Source organism: Ailuropoda melanoleuca, chromosome 11 (assembly GCF_002007445.2).
Source record: "Ailuropoda melanoleuca isolate Jingjing chromosome 11, ASM200744v2, whole genome shotgun sequence".
Taxonomy (NCBI): domain Eukaryota; kingdom Metazoa; phylum Chordata; class Mammalia; order Carnivora; family Ursidae; genus Ailuropoda; species Ailuropoda melanoleuca.
In genome coordinates this window covers 12,184,708-12,201,218 of record NC_048228.1, presented here as the reverse complement: position 1 = coordinate 12,201,218, position 16,511 = coordinate 12,184,708, and the positions used below count along the sequence as shown (strand labels likewise).

The 16,511-nt window shown below is 51.4% G+C and overlaps 1 protein-coding gene across 1 annotated transcript in view; it reads right to left on the bottom strand.

The window, feature by feature from the left end:
- PADI1 (peptidyl arginine deiminase 1) overlaps positions 1-16,511 on the bottom strand; it is a 42,293-nt gene that overhangs the window by 21,737 nt on the left and 4,045 nt on the right. The window contains exon 2 of the mRNA XM_002924018.4: positions 141-321. Coding sequence (XP_002924064.2) covers positions 141-321 — 181 coding nt within the window. The remainder of the gene's footprint in view (positions 1-140; positions 322-16,511) is intronic.

Genomic DNA, 16,511 nt, shown 5'->3' with positions numbered 1-16,511 from the left:
GTCCGTGGTGTCAAGATGTGCTGTGTGGACGCAGGTGTCAGGGCCTCGTGGGGTTTGGCGGAGCAGGGGTGATGTGTGAGTGGGGTTACGCGGGGGGGCGGGGGGATGCGGCCCCTGACTGTGGAGACGAGACCTCTTACCTTGAGATCATTTAAGTCCTTACTGGCTGTGTCCACGGATACGGTCACCTCCACACTGGCGTCCAGGGGCCAGCGGGACTTGCCCGTGGGCACCGTCACCCGAGCTGGGTCGTAGACCATGAAGACCTCCACTCCGGAGCTCCCAGACACTCCGAAGGTCTCGGCCCCCTTGGGCACGTCACTGACAGAAAGGAGAGAGGGAAGTTTCCAGCGGGCCCAGGACAGAGACCACAGCGGGGTAGCGGGCAGGGGCTGTCAAGCTACACAAACAGCAACCCTAACAGCAGGATTGCGGAGCGGCAGGGGACTGCCACTGGCCGGGAGACCAGCCTGACTGGGCAACGGGCAGCCTGGCCTCCATCCCAGCTCTCCACTGATTCCCACGTGACCCACCCTGGGCACCTTCTCTTGTCCTCTGGCCTCAGTCTCCCCATCTGTAACATGGGGCTTTGCTCTAATGGCAAGGCCCTTTCAGCAGATCTCATGTGGAACCCAGGACCTAAGACAGACGCAAGGGAGCGGGGCATGGGGTCAAACCACGGCACTTAACGCCCCGCTCTAACAGTGGTCCCCGAGGCTTCAGAGACCAGAGACAGCAAATCCCTGGACGGCCTCCCACCCCCAGCCTAAGGCTTCCCCTTCTGATACTTCCAAATTCTCCAACCCCATAGGAAACCCACTTGATCATCCCCCTCTCATCACCTCCACCACCACCACCCAATTACTGGGCAGCCTCCTCACTGGTCTCCCTGGACCCACCTGTGCCCCCCAGGTCTGTTCCGCACACGGCCCACTTAAGCAGGTTGTGTTGTTCCTTTGCCCAAAAGCAGTGGTTCCTGTCACACTCAGTAAAAGGCAAAGTCCTCAACAGTGGTTTACAAGACCCCCCCCGTGATCTGGCCCCTGCCACCTCCCTGACCTCTCCTTCCCATGATGATCCAGCCACACTGACCTTCCTGCTAGTCCATGAAGCTGCCAGTCTGTCCTGCCTCAGGGCCTTTGCACTGGCTGTTCCCTCCACATAGAATGCTCTTCCCCCAGATGTCCACAAGGTTCATTTCCTTACCTTCTTCAAGGCTTTGCTTAAATGTCACCTTCTCAGTGAGCCCCCCATCACCCCATTTAATGCTGCACCTTGCCCCCACCTTCTCCCCCTCCTCCTTACCCCTCTCACTCTGCTCTGATAGCTAGGCCCCCTATGTGGAGCCCATACCCTAGAGGGGAAGTTGGACAACCGCACTACGCGTCAGTGTTTCTCCCTCCCCTGCATGTCAGGGCTCTCCCCTACCCTTCCCCAGGACAGAGCCATCAGCCTCAAGGCCACCACTTAAGGTCAAGTCCACCTACGAGGCGTCAACTTGACTGTAAAGATGCTGGACCAGAGTGGTCCGTTGATGTATCCTCTAGCCTCTATCCTTACCTGGACCCCTGAGAACCCACCCAGATACTACACCCTCTGGAGAAACCAGACACCCCTCCACAGCCCCCACCACAGTCACCTGTGCCCGTCAAACTGCCCCCAATGACAACGGTTGACAGGGGTCATAGTTACAATGACCCCAAGTCCTGCTCAGCACTTGGCTCTCTGATGTTCAGCAAGGCAGTTTCCACTCTCCTCACTTTACAGATGCGGCTGGGGTGGAGAAGGGCTGCTGGCAAGACCCACCCACGCCACCCCACACTCATGGCCCCACATCCCTGGGAGCCGTGGTACCTTCAGGAAGCCCTTCGTCCTTGTTTAATCAGTGACCATAGGAACCCAAGTACCCCAGAGGCTCATCCTCTAATCTGACCCCATCTCTCACCCGTCCCCACTCCCGGACAATCCCACGTGCCATCACCTGCACGGTGGCCTCAACCGCATCTTGGGGTGTGTCCTTGACCTCATACTACCACAGAAACCTGTTCCCCACAGTGGGCAGGGGTCCCCCTGCAGCCCTCTCAATGGTGGCCACTCCCCCCACTTCTCCTACCATCGGGCCCAGAGGTGGGCAGGAGTCCTGCGTGCTCCTTCCTGTCACCACCACATCATTGTCACTCTGCCCTCATTCCTGGAGGGGGCTGGCTCCTGCCACCATCTCCAGCGCTGCTGCCCCCACTTACGGGCCAGCACCCTGGCGCCTCAGCGCTTGACCCCCTCTTCCAGCAATCCCAGTCCCCGCCCAGCCTCAGCCACCTTGCCCAGGGCAGACCCCGGACCTTGTCATTACCGAGAACTGTGCCCACCACACACCCTCCATCAGCAGCCCACCGACACCCCCTGCTAACCCGCCAGCTCACTCCTCTAACACGCCAACCCCATCGAGCCCTCTGGGCAGCCCTGGCCCTTCCTGACCTCTCTTCCCTTCCCAGGCTCAGAGTCCCTAGCCTGTCTCATGGTCACTCCCTGGCACCGTTCGACTCCTCTGCACCCCTTCCCCTCCATCAGATTGCCTAAGCACTGCCCCAGCCCCCAGAAAGCCCCCTCCCTCCCCGCTCTGCACCTGCACCCCCGTGGCTGACCACATCCCACTCAGATTCGTGACCGCCAACCTTAAGTGACCCTTGCCACTGCCCACAGCCTGACAACATTTCTGGGGGCTGGAGAGCCTGGGAGGGAGGGGCTAGGGTATCAGGCCCATCTTGGGGCTCCATCTCCTGGACACTGGGGTCAGATCTTCGGTCTCAAGCCCGCCAATACGGGCTCCGGCTCTGAGCCCTGAGGCCAGACTTTGGAGTCCAGGCTGTGCATTCTGTCGTCCAAGAGGAACTGGTGTGCAGCATCAGAATGAACTGGGGACAGGACTGGACCACCCCAAATTTCTCTCTCGTTTTCTTTCTTTTTTTTTTTTTTTTTGAAGATTTTATTTATTCAATCGACAGAGAGAGAGACAGCCAGCGAGAGAGGGAACACAAGCAGGCGGAGTGGGAGAGGAAGAAGCAGGCTCATAGCGGAGGAGCCTGATGTGGGGCTCGATCCCAGAACGCCGGGATCACGTCCTGAGCCGAAGGCAGATGCTTAACAACTGAGCCACCCAGGAGCCCCTCTCTCTCTGTTTCTTGCCTACGACCCATCCGCCTGACGTGGAGAGGTGGGAGGTGACAGTTCGGACACCCACAGCTCCTTCCCTTTCCAAAGGAAAACGCCTCAGGAGCTGTGTGTGCTGGCTGCCCAATCCTGTCTCCCTGTCCCTGTCACCTTCCGCCGGCCAGGCTCTCCTCCCGGCTGTGCCATTGAAATCACTCTGGTGCCAAACCCAGAGGTCCCTTCTCTTCTTCCTCTTGAGCCCCGTCGGGGGCATCTGACCCAGATGATCAGCTGTCCTCCTTGAAACACTTTGCACTTGGCCTCTGGGACACACGGCTCTCCTCTCCTCCCCCAGGCTTCTCCTTTGCTGCCCTGTCCTCCTGACTGCGGAGCGCCCCAGACGGCGGCAGGCTGGCCCCCCTTAACCAGCAGCAGCTGGGAGGGATGCATATTTACTTACGCTGATTATTAATTTTGCTGATACGAATGATGTGTAGCACACGGTATACTAACGATAGTACACTCTATGTTACTCTTCATCATAAAATCACTTGTAAATCCCATAAATCCCCCCCCATCCCGGTTCTTAGAAAATGCCTCTCGCAACCACAGCCAAACCGTGCTGGCCATTCAACCACAACTCCACAAATGGGGTTGCATCCCAATCTGCTCATTCTTTCCCCAATAAATTTGTAGTCACGAAATTTGATACGTGACATAAATGCAGACTGATATTTTCGTTTGTGTTCAAGAACAAAATGAAAGCGAAGCCATGGAGATAAACCTCACCCCATCCGTGATATGAGCAACCTGTTTGCTGAGCCAGCTGATGCTGGACGAGCACCTCCCTCACTTTTTGTGCTAATCACATTGTAACACACTTTTAAATTTAATCCGCGTTAATCTCCTTTTCTTCGTCAATTAAACAATAAATGGAGTCCTGCTTTGTAGACTTTGCCCATTTCCATGGTCTAGAGACTTCCACCAATGGCCAATTTCAAGTTACCAACTCAACATCATTGAACTCAGAGTTGCACAGAAATGCACGATAGCACCCCATATATCAATATTTCTACCATACAGACGTGAATGATCCCGGAGCATAGATCTTGGTAGAGTGTAATAAAATAGTAATGAAGCCGTGCATTTTGATTATTACCTTTGTTTTCAATATAATTTATTTAATTGTAAGTATATAGAGTTTGATTTTAAATACTGTCCTGGCGGGATACCTCGGTGGCACAGTCAGTTGAGCGACCGACTCTTGATTTTGGCTCAGGTTGTGATCTCGGAATCATAAGACTGAGCCCCGCATAGGGCTCTGCACTCAGTACAGAGTCTGCTGGAGACTCTCTCCCCTCTGCCCCTTCCGCTTAGATGAGCGTGTACATGTGCGTGTGCTCTTTCTCTCTCAAAAATAAATGCATAAATTTTTTAAATAAAATGAATAAATACTATCATGGCAGTGTTTGGCAACAGGCTGATAAACTTCCTAAAAAATGGCCAATTGGGGCCTCTGGGGGAAGGACCCTACTATACTGCTAAAAACGTGTACTCTTCACCTGTCTCCCAGCCTTCGCCAAAGGAACTCACAGCCTTTAACCAGGTGACCGTACACTGGGGAAAAGGAAATAATCAGACCTTTCCAGCTTTATTGGACACTGGCTCTGAGCTGAGGCTAATTTCAGGAGATCCACATGCTATGGCCTCCTGCCAGTCAGAGTAGAGGCTTTCAGTGGTCAGGTGACCCATGGGTTTAGCTCAGGTCTGGCTCCCAGTGGGTCCAGTGGGTCTCCAAACCCATTCTGTGGTTTTCCCCCACTCCATTCCAGAATGCATAATTGGAATAGCACTCAGCAACAGGCAGGGTCAACTCATAGGCACTCCTGTGAGTGTGTCCCAGCTGGCTCCAGCCCACCTGGCCCCAGGGCTTGGTGCTCAGTCCTTGTCTGGTGACACTCACCCCCTTGATGTTCTCCACCTGCCACACCGATGTGGTTAGAACCCCTACTCTCCATCTCCAGACCCTTATAGCTAATTGCTTTTTGAACATCTCCCTTGGGTGTCTAACAGGCATTTGAAATTTAACATGTCCATATATAATCATAAAGGGAACAAACCAACAAGAAGCTATAACAATTGTAAATATTTATGCACCCAATAGGGGAGGACCCAAATCCATAAAGCTGCTAATAACAAACATAAAGGAAGTAACTGATGGTAATACAATAATTGCAAGAAAATTTAACACCCCACTTACATCATGGATAGATCATCCAAACAGAAAATCAACAAGGAAACAGTGTCTTAGAATGACACATTGGACCAGATGGATATAACAGATATATTCAGAACATTTCATCCAAAGACAGCAGAATATACATTCTTTTCAAATGCACACAGAACATTTTCCAGAACAGATCACATATTAGGCCACAGAATAAGTCTCAACAAATTCAAAAATATTGAAGTCATACCATGCATCTTTTCTGACTAGAACACTATGAAACTCGAGGTCAACCACAAGAAAAAATCTGGAAAGACCACAAATATGTGGAGGTTAAATAACATGCTACTAAACAATGAGTGTTTCCATTAATGAAACAAGAAATCGAAGAGGAAATTAAAAAGTACATGGGGACAAATGAAAATGGTCCAAAATCTTTGGGATGCAGCAAAAGCTGTTCTAAGAGGGAAGTTTATGCCAATACAGGCCTAGCTCAGGAAGCAAGAAAAATCTCAAGCAACCTAACCTTACACCTGAAGGACCCAGAAAAAGAACAACAAACGAACTCAAAACCAGTAGAAGGAAGGAAGTGATAAAGATCAGAGCAGAAATAAATGAAATGGAGGGGCGCCTGGGTGGCACAGCGGTTAAGCGTCTGCCTTCGGCTCAGGGCGTGATCCTGGCGTTATGGGATCGAGCCCCACATCAGGCTCTTCTGCTATGAGCCTGCTTCTTCCTCTCCCACTCCCCCTGCTTGTGTTCCCTCTCTCACTAGCTGTCTCTATCTCTGTCAAATGAATGAATAAATAAAATCTTTAAAAAAAAAAAAAAGAAAGAAATGAAATGGAAACTAAAAAAAAAAACAACAGATCAATGACATCGGGAGCTGGTTCTTTAAAAAGATCAACAAAATTGATAAACCTCTTTCCAGACTCTGAGAGAGAGTGAGAGAGAGAACTGAAATAAACAAAATCAGAAATGAAAGAGGAGAAATAACAACAGACCCAGCAGAAATACAAAGGATTTTAAGAGAATAATATGAAAAACTACATGGCAACAAACTGGACAAACTAGAAGAAACGGATAAATTTCTAGAAACATACAACCTACCGAAACTGAATCACAAAGAAATAGAAAATTTAACAGACTGGTTACCAGCAATAAAATGGAATCAGTAATCCATTACTGATGGATAAAAATGCCCAACCAACGAAGTCCAGGACCAGATGGTTTCACAGGTGAATTCTACCAAACATTTAAAGAAGAGTTAATACTTATTCTTCTCAAACTATTCCAAAAAACAGAAGAGGAAACTTCCATATTCATTCTATGAGGTCAGCATGACCCTGATACCAAAACCCGATAAAGGCACTACAAAAAAAGAGAACTACAGGCCAATAGCTCTCACGAACACAGACGCAAAAATCCTCAACAAAATATTAGCAAACTGAGTCCAACAATCCATTAAAAAAATCATTCACCACGATCAAGTGGGATTTATTCCCGGGATGTAAGGGTGGCTTAATACTGGAAAATCAATCATCATGATACATTACATTAACAAGAGAAAGGATAAAACCATATGATTATTTCAGTAGATGCAGGAAAAACATTCGACACGACATCCCTTCATGATAAAAATGCTCAACAAAGTAGGTTCAGAGGGAACACGCCTCAACATAATAAAGGCCTTAAATAACCCACAGCACATCCTACTCAATGGTAAAAAACTGAGAGCTTTTCCCTTAAGATCAGGAACAAGACAAAGCTGTCCACTCTCATGACTTTTATTCAACATCGTCCTGGAAGTCCTAGCCACAGCAATGAGACAAGAAACAGAAATAAAAGGCATCCAAATTGGGAAGGAAGAAATAAAACTCTCACTAATTTCAGATGACATGATACTATATACAGAAAACCCTAAAGACGCCACCAAACAACTGCTACAACCGATACAAGAACTCAGTAAGGACACAGGATACAAAATCAATGCACAGAAATCGGTTGCATTTCTAGGTACTAAAAATGCAGTAGCAGAGAAGTGAAGAAAATAAGCCCATTTACAACTGCACCATAAAGAATAAAACATCTAGGAATAAAGTTAACCAAGGAGGTGAAACACCTGTATGCTAAAAACTATAAAACATGGAAGAAATTAAAAATGACACAAATGGGAAGATATTCCATGCTCATGGATTAGAAGAACAAATATTGTTAAATGTCCATGCTACCCAAAGAAACCTACAGATCGAATCCAACCTCTATCAAAATACCAACAGCATTTTTCACAGAACTAGAACAAATAATCCTAAAATTTGTATGGACTACAAAATACTCGGAATAGCCAAAGCCATCTTGAAAAAGAAGAACAAAACTGGAGATATCACAATTCCAGATATCAAGATGTACTACCAAGCTATAGACAGCAGATCGATGGAGTAGAATAGAAAACCCAGGAATAAGGGCGCCTGGGTGGCACAGCGGTTAAGCGTCTGCCTTCGGCTCAGGGCGTGATCCCGGCATTATGGGATCGAGCCCCACATCAGGCTCCTCCGCTATGAGCCTGCTTCTTCCTCTCCCACTCCCCCTGCTTGTGTTCCCTCTCTAGCTGGCTGTCTCTATCTCTGTCAAATAAATAAATAAAATCTTAAAAAAAAAAAAAGAAAACCCAGGAATAAACCCACAATTATATGGTCAATTAATCTTCAACAAAGAAGGCAAGAATATGCATTGGGAAAAAGTCTCTTCAACAAATGGTGTTGGGAAAACTGGACAGCTACATGCAAAAGAATGAAACTGGACCACTTTCTTATACCATACACAAAAACAAACTCAGAATGAATTAATGACCTAAATGTGAGACCTGAAACCATAAAAACCCTAGAAGAGAGCATAGGCAGTAATCTCTCTGACATCACCTGTAGCAACATTTTTCTAGATATGTTTCCTGAGGCAAGAGAAACAAATGCAAAAATAAACTATTAGGACTACATCAAAACAGAAAGCTTCTGCACGATGAAGGAAACAATCAACAAAACTAAAAGGCAACCTACTGGATGGGAGAAGATATTTGCAAATGACATATTCAATAAAGGGTTAATATCCAAAATATATAAAGAACTGATACAACTCAACACCCCCCAAAAACTAAATAATTCAATTAAAAATGGGAAGAAGACATGAACAGACATTTCTCCAAAGAAGACATCCAGACGGCCAACAGACAGGTGAAAAGATGCTCGACACCACTCGTCATCAGGGAGATGCACATCAGAACCACAGTGAGATGTCACCTCACACCTGCCAGAATGGCTAAAACCAAAAACCCAAGAAACAACAAGTGTTGGTGAGGATGTGGAGAAAAAGGAAACTTCATGCACTGCTGGCAGGAATGCAAACTGGTGCGGCCCCTCGGGAAAAGAGTATGGAGATCCCTCAAAAAATTAAAATAGAACTACCCTATGATCCAGTAATTCCCCTTCTGAGTGTTTACCAAAGCCACACGAAAACACTAATTTGAAAAGATACATGTGCCCCAACTTTATTGCAGCTTTTCAACAATAGCCTAACTACGGGAGCAGCCCAAGTGTCCATTGCTGGATAAAAAAGATGTGGTATATATATATATGCATATAATATTCCATTCCATATGCAATGGAATAGTATATGGCCATTAAAAAGAATAAATCTTGCCATGGATAGATCTAGAAGGTAAGTGAAATAAGTCAGAGAAAGACAAATACCGTATGATTTCAGTCCTATGTGGAATTAAATTAAGAAACAAAACAAATGAACAAGAAAAAAAGAGACAAACCCCAAAACAGATTCTTAACTATACAGAACAAACTGGTGGTTAACAGACGGGAGGTAGATGGGGAAGGGGGGAGGGGGAGATAGGTGATGGGGATTAAAGAGTACACTTACCATGATGAGTACTGAATAATGTATAGAATTGTTGAATCACTATATTGTGTACCTGAAACTAGTGTAACACTGTATGTTAACTATACTGGAATAATTTTTTTAAAAAAGAAGTTCTCTAAAAAACAAGAATATAAATGAATAGATAGATAGATAGATAGATAGATAGATAGATAGATAGATTTAAAGTGTCCGAAACCAAATTCCTACCCCACCGCCCTGCCCCATCCAGTCCTGCCCAAGACCTTCCCCAGCCGTTCCATCCTTGGGTTCACCCTGGGGTCCCCGGCCTCCTTCACACTCACACCCAGTGCCCCAGCAAACCCTAACGACTCCACCTTCATGTCATGTCCAGAGCAGAAACTCTCACCTCCCCAACAGCATACACCCCGGGGTGGACCACCAATCACCTTCATGTGGATTTTTACAACAGGCTGATCTCCTGCCTCCCTTCCTGCTGCCCTCAGTCTGTTCTGGACATAACAGCAAAAGGGTCCTCTTTAAAAAAAAAAAAAAAAAAAGCCCTATAGTGTCCCTCCTGCTTGTAACCCTTCCACAGAGTCAAACTGGCTCCTGAACACGTGGCTCCCCTTTCCCCCTCCCCACAGACCCAGCTCCTTGCTCTCCCTCTAGCACACCCAGCTCACTCCTACCTCAGGCCCTTTGCACCTGCCGTTCTTGCTTAGAATGTTCAGCTTGCAGATATCCGCTGGGTTCTCACCCCTCATTTCCTTCTCAGGAGGTCTTCTCTGCCCAATTTAGGACAGTATGACGGGAAGACACCATGAACCCCACACTCTGTAACCCCGTGAGCCAGCTTCATTTCTCCTGACATATTCTGCTTATTTTGACACATTGGCTTATTGCCTGTCCCTCTTGTTTCTTCCTCTAGAATGCAGGGATTTTTTCCATTTTACTGTCTCTGACGCTGCTGTCACCTGAGCAGCCAGCTCGGTGCCTGGCACGGACCAGGAGCACAATAAACCCTTGTGTTATGGATGACGACTGGGAGACCCAAAAACCCAGGACTGCCCAGCTGCGAGGTGGCTGCACTGAACTTGCATCCAACCGTCCTGGCCCCAGAGCCTTTGCCCACACATCCCGAGAGCAAGTAGGCATGAGCCCCAGCTGGTGGCAGAAGGGTTTCCAGCTCCCAGGAGACACCTGCCCCACCCCCGCCAGGGGACTGCCATCACCAGATGCAGCCCTTTCAAGGAGAGCGGGGTTCTGTGGAGCCAATCCCCAGCTTTGGGCAAAAGTTGGCATTTCCAAGTCACGGCCCTAGCACACAACTCCCTATATGGGGTAAGAAATAACAGGGGCGCCTGGGTGGCGCAGTCATTAAGCGTCTGCCTTCGGGTCAAGGCGTGATCCCAGGGTCCTGGGATTGAGTCCCACATCAGGTTCCATGCTCTGCTGGAAGCCTGCTTCTCCCTCTCCCACTCCCCCTACTTGTGTTCCCTCTCTCGCTGGCTGTCTCTCTGTCAAATAAATAAATAAAATATTTAAAAAAAGAAAAAGAAAGAAATAACAGTAACAGTAACAACAACAAAGATGGTAAAAGAAGAGGGGGAAAGAGCGAGAACAAATGTTCTGGGGCTGTCCGGCCCTTCCAGGCCCAGCCTGCTTCTCGACCCCTACCTTGCTGGGTCGCTGCTGCCTCTGGAGTGCTGGGAGTCCGGTCTCAGACGCTTTCTCTCCAGCAGGTACCAAGGGAGTCCCTCCAAGGCCGGGCCTCAGGAGAGGTGAGGACGTGCAGGAGGCACCCGACAGGCAGGGCTGAGGCCCAGGGCCGCTGCCTCCACTTCTGCAGGGCCTCTGCAGGTCTCACCTGCCCTCTGGCCCCCACTGCCTTCCCCCCACCCAGGTGGTTTCCCTTGGGCTGCCTCTCAGAGTGGAAAAGGTACAAAAGAGCTGGGCTCTCCCAGCCGGAGCTCTGCAGACTGGGAGGAAGAGGGAGAGGAAGGGGGCCGCAGGGAGGGGGGCCCGCTGCTTCCCCCTGGTGCCCACGCTTGGCAGGTTATGCCCGGTAGGCCCTTGCTGCCTCAGATTCTCATTCCCTTGGCGTCCTCCCCCCGACCGTACCCGGGCCTCGCAGAGGGGGTTCGCACTGCCTTCCCACATCTCTCAGGCTCCCGGATCCGTGGTTAGGGCCAAGGATGAAGGGCTGCTCTTGCGGGGTATAACAGGCAGGGGTGGGAGCTTGAGGGCTGCTCAGTAGGAGTTTTTAGCTGACACCTGCCGGCAGGCTCCCCTTGGGTGGAGTCTCCCGGGGCAGCCCCCAGACCCAACCGAAACTCACAGTCAGGTGAAGTAATGCATTTGAACCCCGCCCCCCGCAGCTGAGAGGGTCTAAGTCATTACCATACACGTAACCATCGTGTCTTCATCGTCACGTCCATGCCGATGCTGACGAGCCGGTGCCCTCCCCTTGCGCTTGCTTCCCAGTGTCCTTCTCCTCCCTCCGCAGGGGTGCGGGGTGAGGATGGAGATGGGGCAAATCTTCTGCATTCTTGAAGACCCATTTCAAATGCCACCTCTCTACAGAGGGAAGTGTGGGTTCTGTGCAGAGTGTGGGCTCAAACCTGGTCACTCAACTGCTCTGAGCCTCTATTTCCCTCCTCTGTGAAATGGGTATAATCCAAAGAGCTACTTCCTAGGGCTGTCGAGGGGATTTCATGAGATGATGTATTTTAAGTGCTTGGCATACAGTAGGTGCTTACTAGGCATTAGGTGCCACTGCTACCATTACTCTCACTCACCCCAGAGTCCCCCAAATAGCCCAGCCCACTCGGGCCAGCTCCCAGGGTCCTTTCCTCTGTGTTCCCACAGCACTGGTTCAGACCCTCCTTGGGGCCCCATCGCAGTCCGTCTGTGTCACCCAGAGCAGCACCCTGCCTGACTCGTGCACATCCCTGCACCCCATGCCCACACCTGGGCCTGTGTACTGGGTCCATAAAGAGGCTGCAAGGAGAACAGAGTCGATTCTTAGAGAATCTCATAGAAGGAGGTGCAGGGAATTTCAAGTCAACAGGTAGTTCCCAGCTACCTGATAAGGTGTAAGGACAACGGGCTCCAGGTAATAGTGGGGAGGGGTACACTGGGGTGCCATTTTCCACCACCGAATATGCGGCAGGCGCCTGCTCAGGTTTTGACACCCATGGTTTCAGCTACACTCACAACTACCCTCCCAGGTATGCGTTGCTGTCCTCATTTGGCAGATGAAGAAACCTCAGAGAGGTTAAGTAACTTTCCTAGGGTCACACAGCTGGCAGAGGGACGAGGGAGCAGCAGGTTTGTCTTCTATCTTACGCTGCCCTGGCTGACATTAAAATGGACGTGCGTTCCCTGAGCAGGCCCCCAGCGGGGACCGGAAGGATGAGTTAGCTGGGGAAGATGTAGGAAGGAAAAAGGAAAATGTTGAAACTTTGCAACACAAGCTCCTCAACATGATTCCTTGGGAATGGGGGAGGGGGGTTGGAGCCCAAGGCAGCGTGCGGGACACCGAGTCAGGAAACCATGTCCCCTCCTCTGCACACGAGCACCTGAACTTTGCAGGGGTGAGGCTGGTGCAGGCCAAGAGGGCAGCGCCCATGACCTCCTGGCTCCTGCTTGTCCTAAAACAACGAGTCTGTGGAGTATCTGCACAGGACTTGGGTCAGAGAAGGGTCTCAGAGATCATCCTGGCCTGCCTCCTGCCCATCGCAGGACTCTGTGCTTGAACACTTCCTGTGCCAGACAACTCACTACCTCACATCCCTTTGTGCTCTGACAGCTCAGGTAATTAAAAAGCTTTTCCTTTTGCTTAGTGGCACCCTGGCTCCCAGAAGCTTCCTCCCACTGGGGTTCAGCAGGCCACACCTTACCTCAACTACTCAGAAACTTACCGCCTGGTCTCCAAGGAGAAACACAACAGTCCTGGAGAAGTCCCTCCCGTGCCTACCTGCCGCTTGGACTTCGCCAGCCCCCCAGGGATAGAGCTCAGGGGTTTGGGGCCCCTCTTCTCAGCCTAGGGTCTGGGCAGGGAGGGCAGAACGGTGCTGACCCAGCCTCCAGCTGGCTGGGTGGGGATGGGGGCATGGTAGCAAAGGACTAGTACGCTCTGGAGGGTTGCGCAGGGCGCTGTGCTGGGGAGAGGCAAAGGCAGGAGGGAAGAATAATGCCGAATCGGATGGAAAGGCTGAGGAGCGAGCCAGTGGGTGGCTCTCGAGCAGACGGGGCCAGCCAAGACTGTAACTGCCCTCACACCTGGCCAGACACCTGCCCACGGGGTGACCCCAAAGTGCCCCCTTCCAGATGTCCTTGAGTTGAAGTTTTCTGGACTGAAACCACAAGAAACGCCATGGGACCAGCCAGCAGGATCCAGCAGGTCCTCTCTGGTGCAGCCAGCCCTGTGGATGCTTCTGCTGGATGCTGAGACCTGCCATGGCCGACGGTCCCACAGAACTGGCCAGCCCCCTCCAGGCTCCGGTCCTAAGGACAGCAGCTCTCCAGGGGCCCACAGAGCTTCCGGTCAGTGCTGCTGGCTGCTCTGCCTCGACATGCGTCCCTGAGCACCTGCTGTATGCCAGGCACCACGCTGGGCACGGGGAGGCGGAGCTGAATCACCCTGACCCTGCCCTCAACGGGTCCACACGGGGCAGGCACACCATGGTCGGCACCACACTTTTATTCCGTTCTCATTCCATCCCTCGGCCCCTGCCTGCTGAGCAGGGAAGTTAGGGTTCCTCTCCCCATTTTACGGAAGACGGATTGAAATTCAAAGGGAGGTCACACACGGGGACACAGTGGCAGAGCTGGGATTTGACCCCACTCGGGACTGATTCCAAAGCTGAACCTCTACCTTGACCCGACTCTACGCCTCAAACTGACCTGGCAACATAGAAGATTCCCAGACAATGAGCTCTCGGGAGGTTGAACTCACAGAACTTGGGATCAGGTAGTCCTGGGTTCAAATCCCAGCTCCAGCATTTTGTGGGCTGTGTGACTTGGGGCAAGTCTCTCGAGCTCTCTGTGTCTCCATGTCTTTGTCTGCAAAATGGGGATCACAGTTGCCCGTATCTCACGGGGTTGTTGTGACACTTCATTGAGATAAGGCCGGGAGCCCTTGCTACAGTGCCGCCCACTGTCATTACGGTCATAAAGGACTTGGGGAGCAAGCCGATCCTGGAGAGAGGGCTGGTGGATAAGAGGATCCTTGTACCTCCCTTCACTAGCCCACTCGACCAAAAATGTGGATGGTTAACGTCTGCATCCTGAAGTTCTTTTTGCTCCCAGATGAAGACAGGAGTCCCTCACCGGCGGGTATGGGCTCTATCACCTCCAAGTGCCAAGCCCAGCAGGGAGCTGGACCCGGGACAGGTGTTCAGCAGCATCTGTTAAACACCTGCTGTGGGGCAAAGGCCCCGGAAGGTCCCCCAGCCTCCCCATCCCTGTGTGGCTTTCTCCTTGGACTTTCCCCGGGAGCTGGCTGCAGCTGACAGAGGTCAGGGGAAGCCAATGGCCGGCCCCTTGCAGACCCCACATCACGGGCAGACATTTTCTCCTAAATCTAGAAGGGCGCTGGGTGCAGCTGTGAGTTCGTGTTCTCTCTCTCTCCCTCCTTCCTTCCCAGAGATAACAATCATGGGTAACTTATGCCTGTCATTTCTCAGGGAGGGGCACACCCAGGGCCTGGAAGGAGGGCCCAGGCTGGGCAGGCCTTCTTTCAAGCGGACCCCTGCTCTTCCTGGGAGTGGGGGCTGGAGAGGAGGGATGGCAGCTCTCAGCCACAGCCTCCCCAGCAGAGGCGCACAAGGGCTGGGGACTGGAACCTCCCTGCGAGAGGAGCCAAGAGCTGTGGATGGGAATTCACCAGTCCGCCACTTCTTCCCTCTCACCCACAGGCTCCCCATCTGTAGAAAGAAAGGCATGCCTGTATGTATGCATTTCGTGCGTGATGAAATTCGTCATCTGTAAAAAGGGGGCCAAAGCCACAAAGCAATGTTATCCCCATCTTGCAGGGGCGGAACAGGTGCAGAGAGGCTGAGCAATTGGCCCAAGGTCACACAGCCTGCAAGTACAAGCCTGACCCCCAGCCAGAGGTCATGACTACCAGTCACCCTACTTTCAGCTGTCAGTGTGTTGATTCTCAGGTGGCCCCAACCCCACGGAGCTTCCTCCTCAGGGGCCCAGGGAGGCTGGTGCCCAGCCTTTCATCCCAGGTGAGGAACCTAGGCCCAGCAGCCTTGCCTCGGCCTGGCTCAGACCACACCAGCTGCACCCACTACAGGGTCCAACTGTGGAGTTTTCTTTCTTTTTTTTTTTTTTTTTATTTTGTCTGTTTCGTGGTTTTGTTTTGTTTTTTTAAGATTTTATTTATTTAGTTGACAGAGATAGAGACAGCCAGCAAGAGAGGGAACACAAGCAGGGGGAGTGGGAGAGGAAGAAGCAGGCTCATAGCGGAGGAGCCTGATGTGGGGCTTGATCCCAGAACGCCAGGATCACGCCCTGAGCCGAAGGCAGGCGCTTAACGACTGTGCCACCCAGGCGCCCCATCAACTGTGGAGTTTTCAACCTTGCCTTAGTCCACCTCCCCCAGCACAGTGCCCGTGACCCAGGTGTGGGTAGGCGGGGTCATAAATGGGGCTGGAGCACTTTTAGGGCTTCAAGTGGCCTGGGACTCCGATGCAGGGTGAGTGGCTTCTCCAGGGCCTTTGGAGGGCCGAACACGGTTCTGGACCTCCTGCGAGGGCAGGCCCCGCCAAGAGCTGGTGGGTCCCAGCTCCCTCGGCACTGGCCCCAAGGCCAGGCGCCCACACGCTGTCTGGATGGCACCCGTCCAGGCCCACAGCTGAGGCCCACCTCCTGAATTCCCCTGGTAGCTGACGTCCTCGGCTGGGTGGGGATTTGCCAGTTCCTTCTAGCTGCACAGCCCACCCACAACACCCCCAAGCCTCAGGACCCCTTGGCAGAGCTGAACAGCTGCTTAGCAGCCACGGACAAGGGAGTGGAAGCTTCTCTGGATGGAGCAAAGCTGATGACAACATGTCACATGGAGAGCATCTTAGGGTCAGGAAGAACCTACCTCACCTGTGAGCGACCTCCCACTCCTGGCATCCCCACCTGGTGGGCCCACCGAGCGAGGAAGGGCAGGGACTGGGAGGAGAAGGGGCAGCTGGGGTTGGCAGTGATGGGAGCTGGAAGGGAAACCAAAGGTGAAGAATGAGGATCGGTT